At 39.4% G+C, this 18,792-nt stretch overlaps 1 protein-coding gene across 4 annotated transcripts in view; it reads right to left on the reverse strand.

The window, feature by feature from the left end:
- usp34 (ubiquitin specific peptidase 34) overlaps positions 1–18,792 on the reverse strand; it is a 70,201-nt gene that overhangs the window by 14,034 nt on the left and 37,375 nt on the right. For 3 of the 4 annotated variants that reach the window (XM_088342326.1, XM_088342324.1, XM_088342323.1), the window contains exons 27-59: positions 17,959–18,109; positions 17,511–17,611; positions 16,884–17,099; positions 14,878–15,006; positions 14,681–14,800; positions 14,194–14,277; positions 14,035–14,121; positions 13,747–13,947; positions 13,222–13,304; positions 12,558–12,598; positions 12,238–12,362; positions 10,926–11,078; positions 9,964–10,068; positions 9,721–9,812; positions 9,255–9,559; positions 8,102–8,265; positions 7,969–8,034; positions 7,236–7,382; positions 6,264–6,320; positions 6,078–6,155; positions 5,897–5,991; positions 5,171–5,343; positions 4,804–4,939; positions 4,665–4,743; positions 4,155–4,208; positions 3,979–4,074; positions 3,844–3,908; positions 3,150–3,225; positions 3,027–3,074; positions 2,241–2,306; positions 2,083–2,163; positions 1,930–2,015; positions 1,557–1,725 (exon numbers count right to left, since the gene is read on the reverse strand). In XM_088342326.1, the coding sequence (XP_088198452.1) occupies positions 1,557–1,725; positions 1,930–2,015; positions 2,083–2,163; positions 2,241–2,306; positions 3,027–3,074; positions 3,150–3,225; positions 3,844–3,908; positions 3,979–4,074; positions 4,155–4,208; positions 4,665–4,743; positions 4,804–4,939; positions 5,171–5,343; positions 5,897–5,991; positions 6,078–6,155; positions 6,264–6,320; positions 7,236–7,382; positions 7,969–8,034; positions 8,102–8,265; positions 9,255–9,559; positions 9,721–9,812; positions 9,964–10,068; positions 10,926–11,078; positions 12,238–12,362; positions 12,558–12,598; positions 13,222–13,304; positions 13,747–13,947; positions 14,035–14,121; positions 14,194–14,277; positions 14,681–14,800; positions 14,878–15,006; positions 16,884–17,099; positions 17,511–17,611; positions 17,959–18,109 (3,729 nt within the window). The remainder of the gene's footprint in view (positions 1–1,556; positions 1,726–1,929; positions 2,016–2,082; positions 2,164–2,240; positions 2,307–3,026; positions 3,075–3,149; positions 3,226–3,843; positions 3,909–3,978; positions 4,075–4,154; positions 4,209–4,664; positions 4,744–4,803; positions 4,940–5,170; positions 5,344–5,896; positions 5,992–6,077; positions 6,156–6,263; positions 6,321–7,235; positions 7,383–7,968; positions 8,035–8,101; positions 8,266–9,254; positions 9,560–9,720; positions 9,813–9,963; positions 10,069–10,925; positions 11,079–12,237; positions 12,363–12,557; positions 12,599–13,221; positions 13,305–13,746; positions 13,948–14,034; positions 14,122–14,193; positions 14,278–14,680; positions 14,801–14,877; positions 15,007–16,883; positions 17,100–17,510; positions 17,612–17,958; positions 18,110–18,792) is intronic. The other variant, XM_088342325.1, reaches the window with a different exon arrangement.

Below are 18,792 nucleotides of genomic sequence, written 5' to 3' on the forward strand. Positions count from 1 at the left end.
ATATTTTGCAGCAACAAAAACAGTATTATATTTAGGACGTTTTGTATTGATTCATGATGCTTTATTATTAAATGTATTCCATGAACTGACAAGAGACATACTTTGTTCTTTTAAAAACAATTGGTCCAATATGTTGCCATAACAGCCAATTATGACAATGTCATGTTAATCTATCAAAAAAGAAATTGTTGTGAGGAATAGCAGGTATTAATTATACGGAGGGAAAACGTTTTATGAGGAAAATATTGTAATTTTTCATCAATAAGCCGCAATTTTTGTCGCACAATTATGCAAAATGCTAATGTATACCAGCGGCGCTCAAGCAGATAAGGGTGAGACAGGTGGCGTTGAGGAAAACAATTCACAACTGACAATAAACACCATAGGAGTTTATAGTACTATAACACACTTTGTATGTAAATACAAATTAGCAATGAACTGACTATTGTGAAAATTCAAAAGGAAAAGCATATAATGCAGCTTTCAAGTTAAAAGCAAGTGAGCTGGCCAGCACATATCTGTGCCTATTCTCCGTGTGTTTTGTTATTAAAACATTGAAAACTCGTTTTGTGTCCCGTCTTTGTAAACATTTCATGTTTCATTGTGGGCACAGGCAGCTTATAGTCAAGTAGTCAACGCTAAGTAGTGTGACACATTAATCAAAGCCCTGGCAACGGGCCACCTGTGTGTGTGTGTGTGTGTGTGTGTGCGTGCACGCGCGAAAGAGTGAAAGAACAAAGGCTTTGGCCTAACGGACCAGGACACAAACACTTAGCAAGATGCGAAAGAAGCCAGAGCAGGTGTCCGGTCACAATACAGTATGAAAGACGCTAGGATATGAATTGGACGATTGGCATCGAAGGTCTCAAGTAAAAAGGTGCTTTTTTCCCCGCGTAGGGGTGATCCAGTGATAAGTAAAGTGCGAAGTAGTGAGGTGTGTCTGTATTTTACTTAAACGCAACATATCGGATTGTCTCAGAAAAATAGAATGTTGAGATGAAGCTCTTTATTTTCTGCAAAGCACTTAAAGAATGTAATACATTCAGGGTTGATGACTAATCCACTGAAATACTGCAAGCCTCTTATTATTTTAACATTGCCAATGAATTAAATAACCTACTAGCACACTTTTTCCTATGTTGAGCTAAGATATTTGAGTGTATTATCGAAAATATAAAAATAAAAGACTTGTAACATTTAAGTTTAATGATTTCCAAAATTGATTTTATTGTAGTACAGAAGATAAATAACTATCACAATAGTCTATTTTTATGAGACGGTAAAAGAAAGAAATAACTAGATGTTGCAAAATACCTCAGCTTTGGGTTTTATTCCTGACTCCTCAGAGTTAAAATGTCGAAGTGTCCTTGGGCAACATACAGAATCACCAATAACCCCGATAAGCAAGTAGGCGCCTTGCATGGCCGTTGCCGCTATCGATCTGTGAGTGTATGTAAGTGTGTGTGTGTGTGTAAGTGTAAAGCACATTGTAAAAGTGCTTTGGGAGGTCTTCAATGACTTGAAAAGCAATACATAAATGTAGACCATAAACTCACCTCCTCCTCTCCCATCTTTGCAAACTCGTATAGGAAGGCAAAGAACTCAGTAAGGTGTTTGCTGTGCGGCTTGACGCCATGTTCAATGATGGACAGCAGCGTCTTCACATAGCGGGTCACGCAGGAACGGCTGCCGATGTCCTCCACCGAGCTGTCCATGTCGTCTGACCTGCATAAGGTAACGTGGAATTATTTGAGCTTTTCGCAAAATTAGAAAAAGGCACTATTATTAGTTGTATTTTAATAAGAGTGTATTTTTAATGAGGGAATAAAGTAATTTGCAATTTTATAACCTCACACTTTCTCCAACCCTCAATGGAAAAGCGCAAATTAAGCAGTAAGCCCCAGCAAATGATGGCCAAAAAAAACACACCCATCCTCCATTCCAGGTTGCAGGTAGAGATGGGCGTGAACAGGACGGAGCCTCTGGATGACGTGGATGCACAACCTTTGGAACATCTAACGACAGCAAAAACAAAGTGCTCAGAACAAAGCACCGGGGACAACATAATGACCAAAAAAGTACCTGTCTGACAATCTGTTTGGGGCATTTGATAAGGATCTGCATGGGCCACCAGTTGTCATCAGCCATCCTGTCCATAAACCACTAATGGAATAGGGACACAACGATCATCAACAGGGGTGTGTACTGTGCACCATAACAAAATGTATGTACACACACACCTCGCACGCTGCCTGGTTATTGTTGAATTGCTTGGTGAGAAGTTCAATCCACTGCAACATGGTGGGCTGAAGACGCACACAACATTTAAAATTGGACAAATACAACGGATACAGTGAATTTTTTCAATGCACCAAGGGCTGTTAATGAGAGCAATAATTGGATTGTAAGGAGGATAACAACTTTTTTAAGCTTATCTTTTTTAGAAGGAATAGGAAAAAAAACATTTAAGTAGTTTTGTCACTATGGTGGATTTTCATCTTTTGTTTAAAGTAAAGAGTTATGGACAAAGTATAGAAAAATATGCATACACTTTGTTAAATGAATGGTTAGTACAGCCAAGGTCAAGTAAATTAAACACTTTATATATGAGGAAAATATTTGATTACGAATTCAATTTTGATGAAGAAATTCTGTACTGCCCATTTCTTAAAGAATAAAGAAGACAAAATAAGACTATTGAAGGGAAAAAGATTAATTATTTTCAAAATCAACTGACAGTATGAAAACTTGCTTGTCTACTGTGTGTTAAACTATAAAGATTTGATAACTTGTTAATTTGTGTGAAATTTATTCAATTAATATTAAATTATGCAACTGATTTTTTTTATTCTTTAAAAAACAAAACAAAACAAGATCAAAATGTCTCATTGTGAGTTTGTCCATGTCACAACTGATGATTCATATTCCGTGCAAGCTTCAGACATGCTTAAGTCAAGTCACATTAATTTGTATAGCCCTTAATCACAAAATGTCAAGTTGATTGTAAGCACAATTTGTTAAATTACCTTTTCTTTCGAATGAATGAAAGTCTCCAGGACGAATGACGTACTGAGCTGCAAAATAAAAGCAAACAAATATTGGAAAAAAATTGAAAATGTAAACACTAGTGTGCAAACCATCTGTGTTACCTTTGCAGTCATAAAGGAGAGGGCTTTGGGGTCAGGCAGTGTGCTGGGGATGCTGCTGCATAGATGCCACATGAAGCTGCAGTACATCAGCAAATCACAAGATATACACTTATATTAGAAGATCAGGCATAAACAATCCAGCCAAACTGATCTGGCCTGAGGGTATTGAAGCCCCAGCCCGCACCTGATAAATTATCTTTGTTCAAGGGACCAAGCCCAAAGCAAACCCGTGTTTTCATATTCTATGCATGAGAATTATTTTCTTTTTTTGAGAGGAGGAGGGCAGCTTCTTGGTTTCTGACTTTTTTTAATTAGCCATCCGTTGTTGTTCTTATTTTAATTTTTCTTTGTGGAGTATTCGCGCGTTGGATTCAGACCTTCTTTCATGCAGCGTAGCCCGTTGTCGGGCTGAGTAGTGGACTTGTTGAACGCTCAGACGCAGGATGCGATGCACGAAAAGGGGAAAGAATTAATCGCATGGACACTCCACAAAGGAAAATAAAGAACAATGACGGGAGGATAATAAAAAAAAAAAAAAAAAGAAGAAAAGTCAGCAAGAGGGAAGCCAGGCCAGAATCCGAACAGATGGTTGACATTTTCGGCCCGATCCGACCTGAACCTCACCAGAGATTCGAGCTCGGGGTTAAGGTCATATATAAGCATTAATCTTGTTATGTATCGCAAACACACTGACCCAAAGTAGGTGTGCTCAAAAATATTCTTGTCCTGGAGGAACTGCATGTTGTCGTGCCAGATCCACTTTAGAGAAAAACACACATACATTTTATAAGAACTGATCAAGGAGACAAAACAAGTGTAGTAGCTGTACCTCCAACAGGTCTGGAGAAACGTCGAATGAGAACTCCTTGGAGTTATCCCCCGGAGGCTCGGCACGCTTGTAGAACAACATGTAAGCGCTGTGTGTCTGGAGCACACACAAAAAACGGGGGCGTAAACTTCTCATTCGCATTAAGCTGCGGGCTTGCGGCACAAGGCTGCTCCTACCTTCTCAAAGGAGAAGTCCATGAACTTGTCCGTGACAGAGTCGTAAGTCTTGGTCTGGAAGATAAAATGCTAACACTTGTCATTTATTGGAGTGAACCAAATTTTGGAAAAGCTACAAAAAACATTTAGAGTTTGAAATGATCAATCAAACCCTTTAATCACATTTATTTGTAAAAAGATTAGAGGGAAAAGCAACTAGTTAAAGGTTTTCCTGAGTGGAGAGGCAGCTGCTTACAGCTTTTTGGTGACCGTTTGAGCAAATGGTGTGATTATGCAAAGCTCCCATGAAGGAAGCGAAATCTGATCTGGGTTACTACATTACAAAAGTTACACTGCACGATATTGAAATGACACACAGTATAAGATTGACAAGCATATAAATATATCGCTATACTGTATATAACATACTTAAAGAAATAATTTTTATTATCCACTGTCAGCCAGACAACAGTGACAATTTGGCATATTGAGGGTCTTTAAGATACGGGCCGCATAGTTAGCGTCACTTACAGTCATTTCTCCGCCAAAGCACTCCGACGCCAACTGGGCTGAGTCGAATGGCTTCACCTCTGCGTCGTTGAACAAGTACCTGAAAAAAACCGAATTTATAAAATATGCTTTGTGTGCTGGCGCGCAACTCTCTCCTCACCACTTGTTGTTCTTGTATGCGTGAGGATTGACGATGTCTCGTATGAAGCTGTAATAATGGCCGCCATCCGCCGTGCCCGTGTGAACCGTTACACCAATAAGGTCATACTCTGAACTCTCAAATGCCTTGGACTCGTCTAACAAATACAAAACATACACACAAAACAATCAAACAAACAGAAACAGAAAGAAAATGCAAAAAAAAAACAAAAAAACAATGGCCAATAATGCCTTCATTACAAAAACAGATATTAGCAAAAATACAGCCAAATGTGCGCATGGATAAACCTCTACCCTCTGACTCACCACATTTAAAAACACAAAGTGTGCAACAATATAAAATAATTAAAATTTTAGGGATGCCATACCATCTTTGGGCTCCCCTTTGGCCATTAGGAAGTGTTCCGTGTAGGGTGTCATATCCAGGCGCAGTGGGAAGGAGAAATGTGTGTTGACCTTTTCTTTCATCATGGTGACCATGTTGAAGGTGTAGCGCATGGTATTGAAACTCAGAATCCCGGGAAGCTTCTTGAAGCAAGCCCTGCACAGACAATTTGTCAACCAGGTCAAATGTCACAATCTGGCAACTAACATACAAAAACAGTCAAGTTATTTGTATGGCCCTTAATTACAAGAAGTCTCAAAGGGCTGCACAGACCAGACTATTACAGACTATTATTACACCAACGAGTGTGTACTTTAGAAGTCCAAAAAAAGCACAAAATTAAATACAACTTGGGTTGATTCGCAACATGTTCCAGATAATTTATGCATTTAATATGCTGATTGAATTAATTCAAAAGGAGAGCATGTGACATTTAGTTACAGTGCTTTAGACACAAAATGTCATTTTTCAGTTCAAAGTAAAATGAATGTCGGGAATGATCCTTGGGGCAACCTAGGAGGACAGAAACTGCAGCCACATGTTCACATGATTCAGATCATCGACTAAAATTATAAAGGAAAAAAATGAAGAATGAGCAGCCCAAATTGAAGAATTTTGGTGAGAATTAAAAAAAAAAAAAAAAAACAACAACCACTGGAAGTTCAAAGAAAATATTCTTTGTGGTCTGGTTGAAGGCAAACATGCTGACCTTTTCTCTGCTCGGACCTTCTTCCCACAGTGCGAGCATGTGTACATGTTGTCACCCTCCAGTGTGTCCTTGATGGTCACCTCGTCTAGCGACTCCTGTTTGTGGACACAAATAATGATAAATGTTACCAAGTGCTATGCACTACCCTGTGTGCAACTGAAATGGCAGCTGTAATGCTCACATAGATGTTCTTCATGTCAGCCACTTGACACCTGACAGTGTAGAACTCCTCAGCTGTCTGGCTCACATGGTCACAGTCCTGCAGAAAAACAAAATGTGATAGACTTACACTCGGGGTTGTTGGCAGAATGCTAAATATTTCATAGCTAAGGGTATATTTGTGTGCTAGCACGGTATTCAAACTAACCAGAGAAACAACATTGTTGGTGATGACGCCGCCAAACAGGGTCTTCACTGTGTCTTTCTGTGAAAATTTGTAGGAAAACATTTGAATGACAAGCAAAGTGCACAGGACGAAGAAAAGACAGAAAATGAGCAGCGAAAGGAAGAATGGAAGGTTACATGTTATTCACAGGGTAAATAAAAGTGTATGAGAGTTGATGAAAAAGGAGGATGACTAAAAAAATACAACATGAAAAAGAAAGAACAGAATAATAAGAGGACCAGTGGGAAATGATGAGAAGGAAAAGGAAAATTATTGAAGGAGGACGAAGAAATTAAGAGGAATAACAGAAAGATAACAGTGGGAAGGAGGAGAGGAAAAGGGAATTAGGAGAGGAAAGAAAAGATTCATAATAAGGAAGAAAGGAACAGTTTTTAAAGGGAGAAAGGGGGTATGGAATAATAATAATATTATAATAATAATTTCCTTGTATTGTCATTCTGTGTAACAATGTACACAGAACGAAATGTCGATTGCACCTGACCCGATGCAGCCGCAGCCAAGAGAGGGCGCCGCCGACCACTTTTTAAGTCTTAGGAATGACTCGGCCGGGGCGCGAACCCGAACCTCCCAGTCTCAAAGCGGGCGCCTTACCATCTAGGCTAACCCGAACCTCCCAGTCTCAAAGCGGGCGCCTTACCATCTAGGCTACTGAGCTGGTAAGAAAGGAGGACTACAAAAGGACATCTTGTAGAAATAAAATCTAGAGCAAAAGTAGTATTAAGAGGGAGGAGGTTGAAAAAAGGCTAAGTTAAAATATGAATTTGAAGTGAAAAAAAAATGTCTAGAAGATGAAACAGCAAAGCGCAGAAAGAATGAAAATGATCAAAAATGGCAGAGTATTAAAAGATGTGAAAGAAAATAAGATGGAGGAAGAGGGGAAACGACTTTGCGTATGGAAGAGAACAAAAAAAGGACGAGGCATTGGCATGTTACCAGCTCGTGCGACATTTCTTCAATCTTGGTGATGAGGTCAGTGAAGAACTCAGTCATGTCCTTCTGCTCTCCCGTGTTGAGTGGCTGCTTGTCCATTGTGTATGTCTTGCAGAAAGGTCGCGGGTTGTAGGCTTTCCTCTCACTTTCCTGCATTTGGGGAAGCACACAAACACATAATACACATAACTACATGGTTAACATTTTTTTTAGCGTTTGAATGTCATTGTTTCTTATGCACTCTAACATGAAATATATGCAAATATATATATGTTGTTTGATAAACATTGTAGTCATGGTGCATGAACACTATTGATGTTGAAAGTAGCTTCAATATGATAATTCTCTGAGATATTTTCAAATGCATATGTGTCCAAAATTACATCGTTGACACGTGTGAAAGCGTTTCTGGTTTAGATTCCTGAGTCATCACTTGGTGGCAAAAACAATATAGTTGAATAGTAATGTCACCCATTCTAATGTTTATTATAATGCTATAAGATTGTATTGTACAGTTACATTTTAAAAAGACTGAAATTTTTAAAACTTAATTGCATTGTTTTTCAATTTAAAAAAAAATGTTTACATGGGAAGAAGGAATAAAAATGAATTTAGCATCATTTTAGATTTTTTTTCAGGCCAAATATTGGAATTTGCCTCAAGAACTTTTCATCTGGACCACTGTTCCTCCTATTCCATTTGCTGCCTTCAAACCTAAACAACAAGCAGGTCTTACCATGAGGTACGTAAACATCTTTTGGAGCTCCAGCAGTGTCGTCTTGTGTTTTATATCCTCAGCATACTGCACACATCAGCACATCTTATTATTAGTGAAGATAATGTTGAAACCGGACAAAGGGTGGGCCAACCTTGGCAGTGAAAATCGCTTGACGGGCTTCGGGGATCATGAAGAGTTGCTGGATGGTCGATGCCAGGTAGCAGGTGGCGCCCAGGTTTGTGAGGCCCACAAAGCGACACTCGGCACGCACATCGTCATGGGGCCAATAGTCCCACTTGTACGGAGTATGAGAGGCTGCCAATGGGCAAAATACAAATGAGGAGGGAAGAAAAAATTAAAAGGATAAGTGTATTTTATTTGTGGGATGAAGATCTATGACAACCTTTTGAAATTTCTTTGTTCTTATTTAGAATCATTACTTATATCCATACTCATATTATTTATCGACTTATTTGGGATTTTGTGTTGCTGCAAAATATTATGCAGTTCATTGCATTATTGCTATGATGCACAATTTTCATTGCACTATTATGACAAGTAAGGCAAATCTTCAAGCACTACCTTGTAAATATAGTTGGCTATTTATCAGGACATTCTCCTATCTATTTTTCTCTTTAGTCTTGTTAAGTGTTTATACTGAAGTGACAAGTCTAATATTGTTGCAAATAATGTTCACTGCGTTGTTATGTAATGAAGACTGTTTAATTCAAAATGATTGTGGGAAAAAAAAATAATAGAGACGAATCTAATGGAATCACAATGAGGTTGTAGCTTACGAGAGTTGAGCACGTTCACAGAGGAACCTGAAAATATACTTAAATATACATTTTGTTGATATATGTTTTGCAAAAATCCGATTTCTTGGTATAAGGGACTTTCAAATGTGAGATGTTTGTGGGTAAAACAATGTAGCTGTGTCTTAGTGTGTATGAGGTAGACAAACATTGAAAGATGCGAGGGCCACTTTTATTCTTTTTTAGCAGTCACATGTATATTTTTTGTTTTTTTTTATAAACTGAAGCTTAAATGGCTCTCTTTGGAATAAAAATAAACCAGCTCTATTTCATGAGAAAGTGTATATTTTCAAAATTGCAATAAGTTGATTTATATTTATTGATATAAAAAGCTGTAAAATGTATATAAACATATCTGGGGGCAAATGTATGTGGTTTGCATTTCAGGGCCACTAAAAAATGGTCTCCAGGCAACTAATATCCCCCAGTCTCGACATTGCTGCTTTCAAGAGAATTGTTTCTCCAGTATTTTTGTGTTCCTGCTGTCACCTTGCATATGCTGCAACATGACCCAGTTCTGAAGCAGGCGGTAATTGTCAGCCGATCCTTTGACCGTTTCAACCAGGAGGTCATATGCGGCAGCACGGGAGGCGTGCGATTTGCATTTGGGCTGCGCGCGGTCAGCCAGGCTGGGCAGCAGGAAGAGGAGGTTATGCACGTCGCGCAGGAAGTCCTGACCCTCGCGCGAGAACTTGAATGGAGGTTTGTGTTTGAGGACACTGGTGGCCAGTCGCAGAAGGCCGGTCAGGCCGTCGTCCTCGATGCTGCCGTCCTGCTGGTCTAGCATCTCGCGGCTGAGGCACAAGAAAACCCATATGCCTGTTAACTTGAAGACAACTGATGCGCCTCTAAGTGATGGCATAATTATTGTTCTTAAAATGAATGCTAATGCTGACCCATTGCCGATAACTGCATCGATAAAAGACAAACAAATTAAGCGCCTGCGTGCCCCTACCTCCGTATGCAATCTGCTAGGTGCCGAGCCAGAGCATCCAAGTCAAGCAAGGGAGTCTGCATCGAGCCCACCAGCGACAGAGAAGAAGAGACCTGACATGAGTTCAAACACACCAACAAAACTAGCCAACAGAAACATTCATTTCTTATAGGCATTGCTCACTGAAAGTAAAACATAAGCATGGCATCATATTGTCCAGGGTATAACATATAACATGTAAAATACGTATAATTATGTCCACACCTGACTGGCGTCTTTGACGTGGATGTTGTCAATGAGCTTACACAGTAGCCAAAAGTATTCTTTGCAACCGCTTCTGAGGGGCGGATCGTCCTCATATTCCTCCATCTGCACAACAAGCACGCTTTACACCTTAGGCCATTGCATGGTATTAGCACATAAAAAACGACCATGTAAACCTTAATAGATTTTGCATAAATTATTACATAAGAGTTTTTCTTTATTACCTCAGAGTAAAATAATGTTTAAATAGGTGTCTTATTTTAATCAAATCTAAAGTGTTTTTAATTGAATAATGTTTGAAATTAGAAAAAAATTGTAAATCAAAGATTTCATTAAAAAATCTGAGACCTTTCTAAATGCCATGATGCAACCTCACCGAGATCCTTATTAATATTTTACTTTTTAAAAAAAAGGGTCCATCTGACAAATCCAGTGGCTAAACCTCTTTAAACAAAACACATTTAAGTACTCATGTAGTGTTAGTAGTACATTTTTTTACATTTTAAAAACTAATGGAGTTCCTGGCAAAAGTAGCTGAATTTACATGGCTTGCAGTAGGATAGTTTTGTGGGTAAGTCCTCTGACATGGCAGATTGCATCACTTGGTTAATGAAAACAAACCTATAATTGGTCCTGTAACAAATGCTCTTTAGAGACGTTGACCCCAATTTCTGGGGTTTTAAATATGACTTAAAAATGGCAAAAAATATTAAAACCATGACCATTGCAAATTTAGATATCCTTCACAACAAGCGAGATAGATTTTGCGGTGGCGCGCCTTTGTTGATGTTTGCACTAAACAATTCCTTCCTTTATTACTACAATAGTTGATTTATTTGACAAAAGATAATTTGTCAAAACAATTTTTTACTTTCGAGTCGGTATTTTTCATTTCAACTAATTATTTAAGCTTTTACATTAGATTGTCCTGTATTGTTTTGGATTCTAGAACATGTGCATACCCTAGGAGGTTTGACAGCTTGTGCGTCGGGCAGAAACTTGAGCAGCGTAGAGGCGGCAAGCAGCAAGAAATATCTGTTGATGGACTCTCCTCCCTCTAAGCCGGACAAGGAGAGCTTGTAAAGTCCACTGCATGCTTCGTGACGCACTGCCGGCTGAATCAAAAGGGAAAAATTGCGTTGGAACAGGGATGCTCATATTTTTTGGGAAAGCGAGCTACCGTAAAATTAAGACTATAAGCCGTGACTTTTATCCCCAAGCTTTCAACCCATTCGAAACAGTTTAAGACCAGGGGTTGTTATGGTGAGCTTCGCCGGCTTGATAGTTTTCGGGTATCTTGTTACAGATCGATCATGTTTCTATATGAGCATATTTTAAGTATATATCTTGACTGCCAAGAATTTAAGCTTTCCATTGATTTGAGGCATTAAATGTCGAGAGTTAAAATACACACACAAATGACATGTTGTTTTCCTCTAACAACTCTCGTCACACTCATTACTTGCCTCAGTGTCCTTAAGGTCTTCTGAGTATTGTGCGAGATTATTTTTTTCCTCCAGGAACAGTGTGTTACAAAAATAATTTTACAAGAAAAATGACCATAAATTAAGTGCACTTATACCATAAATGCTGCGGCATTTATTTACAGTTCCTGTTGTCAACAATCGCCGCCTAAGATATGTGTGCTGCCTCCATAGGCCTGACAGTCAATTACTCCTTCTCCTGCAGTGTCTCTTTTTAAGTCAAGTATATTTGGGTATAGAGAGAAGCTAAGCATTAATTTAAATACGGTAATCACTCATTCCGCGGGGCTGGCGTTTCAAAAAGGCCCCGCAATACTCAAAAGCCGCTAAGTAGAAATATGTTTTATAGTTGTAGTCTGTGCAGCCCTTTCAGACCTCTTGTGATTAAGGGCTAACAAATAAATATGACTTGACTATTTTAATGAGTGGTGACATCATACGGACACATATTTGTTTATCAAAAGTCCGGCGGCCCACCGGCCGTTAGAACTTCAAGGGGTTAAGGTAACGGATATTATTAAAACTCTGTATTGTCTTTCTTTGTAAATATCTCATGTTCGAATGCTTTTAGTCAGGTGCGGCTTATAGATGTACAATATAGTTTTTCCTTTAAAAATTTACTGGATGCGGCTTTTAATCAGGTGCACCTCATAGTCCCAAATTTTACTCTGCTTAAAAATGACCAAGTCAATATGATCAACCCACCCAATTAATGCAAAACCTCTATGTTCAAATATATTGAGCATTCTGTTTATCCCCAGGACACTATACTCTAGCATGCAAGTCTCACCTCGGGCACCAGCAAGGTGAGTTTCCGGAGCCAGTCATGCAAACGCTCACTGTCGGCCAGCCTGGATTTGACAGATGACGAGCAGTGCGCCCAGCTTACCATCAACCACATTGAGTAGTGGGTCACTATGCAGACATGCACAATGTTGTCAGCGATCATAAAACCACATTGGACAACATGACCATTTAATTGAAAAATCAACAAATATCTGAAAATAGCTAAAAATCTACCACCGTACAGTCAAATAATATTAACAGCTATATTTAGCAACATACCCACCAACGATTGACAAACATGGAGCAAAATCTAACACTGCTCACCTTCATGTCGTGACCTGTGATCCGACTGAGCTTTCAGAACTCTGGAAGAAAAGCCCCCACCCCAAAAAAATACATCAAAAATCTTTAACTTTACAAGATTCACATGCCACTTGTTCTGGAGAAAATGGATGCTTGTATCGGCAAAAGTTTCACACAAATATACAATTTATTTTCACAGATGGTGATGTTGTCGAAATCAAGAATCAATAAAAAAAGAACTGTTACACTAAATTAAATTGTTTTTCTCCTTGTTCATAATTTTCTCATTGCTGCTCTTGTTGTAATTTGGTAGCAAATGAGAGCATTTTTTTCTACCGACAGGACTGGAGGAGAACCATTACCTTCCAGTATATAATGGTAGCTTCGGGTGGGATTTAATTTATCCGATCGGTCAAATAGGAAGGCCATGAAAATTAGACAGCATTTCACCTGGCCAAAGCCCATGGTGGTTGCACGACACCTTGTTAAAATCATATGGGAAGAACAATTGTACTAGAGTCTATCTTAGTCCCGATATGACAAAGAATATGGAAAATCCAATGTTTCCTGTGACTATACGTTTCAGAAATGTTACAGCCCCAACAGTGCCACTGATAGGACAAGTTTATGGCGCCAAGACCAACAGTTCAAGTGGTAACTACTCCCATGAACTTAATTTGCTCACCGGTGGGGCAGGTTGTCGTAGGTGTAGGCAACATTAATGAGCCGATCTATCATGTTGTTTACTTGGACGAGGTTAAGGAACACCTGAAAGAACAATAACAGTAAGAAAGCAAATCGATGGAAGGTTAATTATGATTAAATCAATTCCAAGCCTCAACTAATAACCAATTCTTAGGTGTACATGTGCTATTGTGGGTGTGCTTTTGTAAATAGTTTGTATCTATCGTGTAAGTGAATGATTGTGTATGTACACACACATGTATTTTTTGTGTCAGTGATTTTGTGTTCAACTGTGTTTGATCTGCATGTCTGTGTGCATGTATTCATGTGCATGTTTGATGGCTAATTTGGGCGTCTGTTGCAGTTGTTTGTTTGGATAAGAAGTTGAGTGCACAAATTGTTGTTTGCTTATGGATTATAGAATACATTTACATGTAATGATTTTTGTGCGGACCTGTTTATGTTTTCGTGTGTACTTTAACGTGATTTTTATTTACTATGTAGCTGGCTACATTTATAGAATCACCTCGGTAAGTCTGGGGATGTGAAGACTTTTCCCATGGTCTACCGCTAACTTCCGTGACTTCCCTGGCCAAGCCCGCTTGCGTTGGCTATCAGCCAGGCCGGACCAGGAGAAGACATCATGGTAGGCCAGGTCCAGGTCAGCGGTGTCAACAGCAAACTGGCAGATGAGCTTCAGCAGGCATGCCAAGCAGTCTAGCAGCCACTTGACAAAATAGAAAAATGTTACCACACATGAATAAATGTAGGAGAGGGTGGAAACCTGGTAAAGGAGACTCCCTTTAAAACTCACCACAGTCCAGGACTCCTGATCTTTGGGCTCCAGGATGGCTGAGTAAAAGATCTCTAGGAGTAGCTGTAGACCTCCAGATGAAACAAACTGGAAAAACAGCAGGGATAAGGAGGGGAAAAGGTGGAAACTAACAGTAGTTTTTTTCTGCTGTCTCATTACCTTGCAGCTCCAAGAGTTTTTGCTGTTCTCAATCTGGTCTTCACTAGAATCATCAGAATCCGGGTACAAGTCGCTGTAGCTGCCCTAAATGCACATATCAGGAATGGTCAAGTAGAGAGCTGAATGCGATAACTCTCGTGTGGTATCTTGTAAATATATTACAAGGTATTATATTTGTATAATATACAAATTATTCTATTTTTTAATAATTTTGTATTAATAAATTATTATTAATTTATTTTACAGCAACCCCAAAACAGGAAATTGTATTCAAAGTTATTGATAAAAGTGATGAGTGAACAATACTTTTGCAGTCACCAAGCCATAAACTTTCAATGACAAGCAATTAACATCAAAAGCCATGATTGAAAGACTAGGGTTAACAAAAATCCACTCCAACACGTAAACGTTTTCGAAAGCGACTCACATGTAAACTAAAACAGAAATCTGAAAAAACAAAAGAAAAAAAAAACATCGCTGCTCTGACCGTGGACTCCCTGTGGATGCGTCGGTTGGGCTTCCCTAGTGCTTCAATGATCTCCAGCGCATACAGCAGCTTGTGGGCACTTTTGATCCTCAGCAGCTCTTTCCAGCATGGCCCTTCATCCTGCAGAGACAAAATTGAAGTGCTGTTAACTAAAAATGCATGCAACCATGCCTGAAATGGTCACAGCGGATTCTGACCATGCCATCGTCTGAGAGGTTCTGAAAGGCTCGCAGCATCTTGGGACACGTGGGCAGCAGCATTAGAAGTTCCCAGACTCGTCGAGAGAGATTCTCAGCATGCAGGTGCAGCTCTTCGCAACGAGCCATCTGCGTTTGATCGTCACCCAGAAAAATAAAAAAAATACATTTTTAAAATGTTATATTTTAAATTCCATTTAATTTTTGTGTAGCGTTTGATGTTTCTGCAGATGATTACATTTCCTTAACAGCCTTATGACTACATGACTCATTGCTAGGCCTGTTGTGAAAATCGCCGAGTCAATTAAATGCTTCGTAAAATGGGGTTGTAATTCTGCTGGCCTAACTGGAATCACTTTATTTTTCACTCTCTGTCCTAATCGAAAACATCAGATGAGAGAAGAGACTTCACTCTATGCATTTAACCTGCTTTTGATGGCTCTCAAGTGAAATGATCTAAGTGAATGAAGGCTTCTGTCACTCATTAGGGGCACACTCACACTAGGGCCATCACGACATGCCCAAGCACGCTTACTACTACAGTCCAGAATTAAGAGGTAATGTAACAGCCCGAGCATGGCAATGATCCCCCAGTTAGGCAGACATGGGAGATGTAAGGCAGAGCACAGTATGATTGACCTAGTATACACTTTCCCACTACAGATGCTCCCCTACTTACGACCATTCGACTCACGTAAAACAGTAGATACGAACATTTTTTCGGGATGTTGAAAAATATTCAGACATTGCTGTAAGTTAGATTTTTTTACTGTGTGCACATTTTTACGAATACAGGACATTACTGTAGTGCTTCTTTCCGCCACTACCTGAGTGTGACGCTGTGAGAGGTCACGCAGCATCCCCCTGGAAGTATAAAAAATCTGCATCGTAAGCAAACATACGGCGCTAAGTGTATCTCCAGCGTGCTCAGAACTTTGACGTTTTTATTGTTTAATATCTCGTGCATCCATTCAATAGATGTAAAGAAGAGGCAAGCTGTTTCTTCTGAAATGAAAGTGGAATAAGAAAGCTGTATGCGGTTGAGGAAATGGTTGGAACACTGTATTTCGGCCACTTTTTACCACGGAGAAGGAACTCTCAAAGCATATCTTCCAAAAGTAAGTCACACTTTACTTCATTTATGTTTACAGAGCATACTATTTTAGGGAAATGTGAATTTTTTTTAATACCAAACAATACTGGTTACTTATAAAAGCCTTAAACATACAAAAATTAGCACTGAAGTAACTTACAAACAAACTCAACTTACGAACGATCATCTGGAACATTTCTCGTTTGCAAGTCGGGCAGCGTCTGTACTGTGTTTTTGAGTTTGCTCTCCATAGCGCTACTGACTCAGCAAAAAAAAATCGCCTGCTGAGAACGTCTTATTTGTCATCTTGCGTAAATAAACGTGATGGTGTATATTTTAGAGGCAGTTGGGCCTAAGCATGGTTTTGAAGAGTAATCTGAATATGGGCTAGAATGGGGAGTTGTTTTGTAAGTCAGTTCTTAGCAAGGTACGGAAGAAATGGCCATAGTGTGAGTCCAACCTAAGCCAGGTAGAGTGTGGGCAGTAAGTGCTAGCGCTCGTGTAACAAAACGGCCTCGGTTTGTGTGGTTTAGGCATGCACCTTGCAGCTGGAAATATTCTCCCTATTTTCTCAAAAGAAACACAGTGAAAAAATATATGTTTTTGCAAACATTTTGTTAAGTTCCCTTAAGACTAATGCACATTGCATTAAGAAAGTATCCTTCCTATTTGTTTATATCCTTACCCGCCAAGTGTTAAAAAAAAAACACCAATACTAACCACATACTACATTGCGTGGGGGTGATTTCCCCAGACAAGACTCAAAGATCTAATTTGTATAATAACATATGTAATTATGTCAAGAAAATACCAATTATAACTATTTGTGTAAGCTTTTTAAATGCATTATTGTTGGGAGAGTTCTTCCGCAGTTTGCATTTCTCGCAACTCCCATAACACGCTCGTGACCCACCTCCAGACTATCAAGGAGCTTGTCCGCAGAGGGTTTGGGTGCCTTGAAGCTCGCTAACATCTCCAGTAAGTCGAAGAGTGTGGTAAGGTGAGGCTCCTGCAACAGCAGCAGCATGGGTATGTGCTCTTTCTGTGGTGGGGGCAGACATGAGGCTGGCAGCTGAATGCCTTCGCCTTTGCGCTCACGACGAGGCGCTCCCAGAGACACAAACACCATCTAAAGGCAGAAGAAGCGCTTGAGTCAAGGAGAGTAAGCAGCCTTATTTAAAGATATCTTTAGAAAGTACAGGTTCTGACATCCAATACCAGTATGAGGCTCCTTAGGTGGCTGTTTTACAACTATAAATCAGACTAAAAATTGCCATAACATGTCCAGCACATAGGCAGTGACAACTATCCAGGGCTTTTTGCAAAATGTTCTGTATAAACACGAGGGGTGGGGGGAATCCGTTACCAGCCCATAGAGGGAATAAATGCTCAAAGTGTCCTCCCGAGCCATTAAAGCCAGCTTGCTCTTCAAAAATGTCCTATATTATTTTCAATACCATTCAAAAGAATGCAGCCAGCTTGCAGAATATTTTGGTGTTTATAACTTTGTTCTTATACGCATTAATAAACCAATGGATACCTGCATGTCCTTAAAGCCAAGCTCATGGAGAGTCTTCTCATCGTAGTCTGTGGTCAGTTCGTGGCCTGACGAGATCATCCGAACGGGTCCCATTAGACCACCTGAAACCAACATTGCCATACATTACGAAACATTTCATAAAAGCTAAATTTCCCTGTAAGTAGAATTAGGGGTACAGTTGCATCTTACTGACTTGTGAAACATTCAATTGCGTATATATGGGAACATGCTGTCAGAATGTTTTGATGCCCTAGAGGCTGGTTTTAAATTTGCATTTTGAAGCACAGTAACACCATCAATTTATAAGTGAAATTAATTTCCATTTCTCCGTTTTTACCCTTAAGTAACCTTGTGTAAACATGCCCAAAGACACCATAAAATTGCTAAACATTTATTTCCTGCTTTTTGAAGTGCAGAACACTTCAGAGGAGAACAGCGTGAAGCAGACCTGAGAAATCTCCAGGTTGCCGGCCACTCTGACCAAACTCCTGCAGATGCGCCTGCTGGTTCATCTGTTCCTTCTGCAGATTTTCGTACCAGTGAGTCACCTCTGCGCGCAAGTCCGCCACCTGATCGCTGGGGTACATCTCGATGGTCATCTGTTTATAAATAAAATAACGTCAACATTTTTCTTTGCCATTTGACACAATAGCAGTTGTACTATTAACTATGTTTTTTTTTTGCATTCTAAACGCAGTTGATGTGATTGGAAAAGCCTAATCCCAAAAGGGGCTCCAACCGATCAGTGGAACTTTTGCAAGTGGTTGTTACAAATGACATTAAATCTACATATATTAAAAAACCTCTTTGAAAAGCTTTTTAGAGGGAAAGACACTAATTCAATTTAGATTCAAGAATTGTGAAAAAAACCCTTGATGGGAAAGGCAACAATATTAAAAAGGCATAACATTTGCAAAATAATGTTTTTACTTGTAGGGGGGCTGGAATTTTCAGTATCTCTTTTTATCTATTGCAATACCAGTGCCTGAAATAACATCTGCCCAGACGCACGGGAAGTGCATCTTTTACGTCGGGCGTACAACTTACAAGACGTCTCTGCCTGGGTGGCCGACAATTTTTTTTTTTTTCTCCTTGAAAAAGATTTTTTTTCAAATCAAACATTTGCTTTATTCCAATTTCGAAATCTTCGTTCGGTTTGGAAATTTCGGTTTGTTTGAAAATTTGCATACTCTGCAGCCAATCAGAAGCTTGCATCAAATAACTTCGTGCTTCCAGACTTTCCCGAGTGTTATAAGGTCGTGCATTTGCATATCATTTTGCA

The sequence above is a fragment of the Urocampus carinirostris genome, chromosome 8, assembly GCF_059441175.1.
Source record: "Urocampus carinirostris isolate Australia breed hairy pipefish chromosome 8, RoL_Ucar_1.0, whole genome shotgun sequence".
Lineage (NCBI taxonomy): Eukaryota > Metazoa > Chordata > Actinopteri > Syngnathiformes > Syngnathidae > Urocampus > Urocampus carinirostris.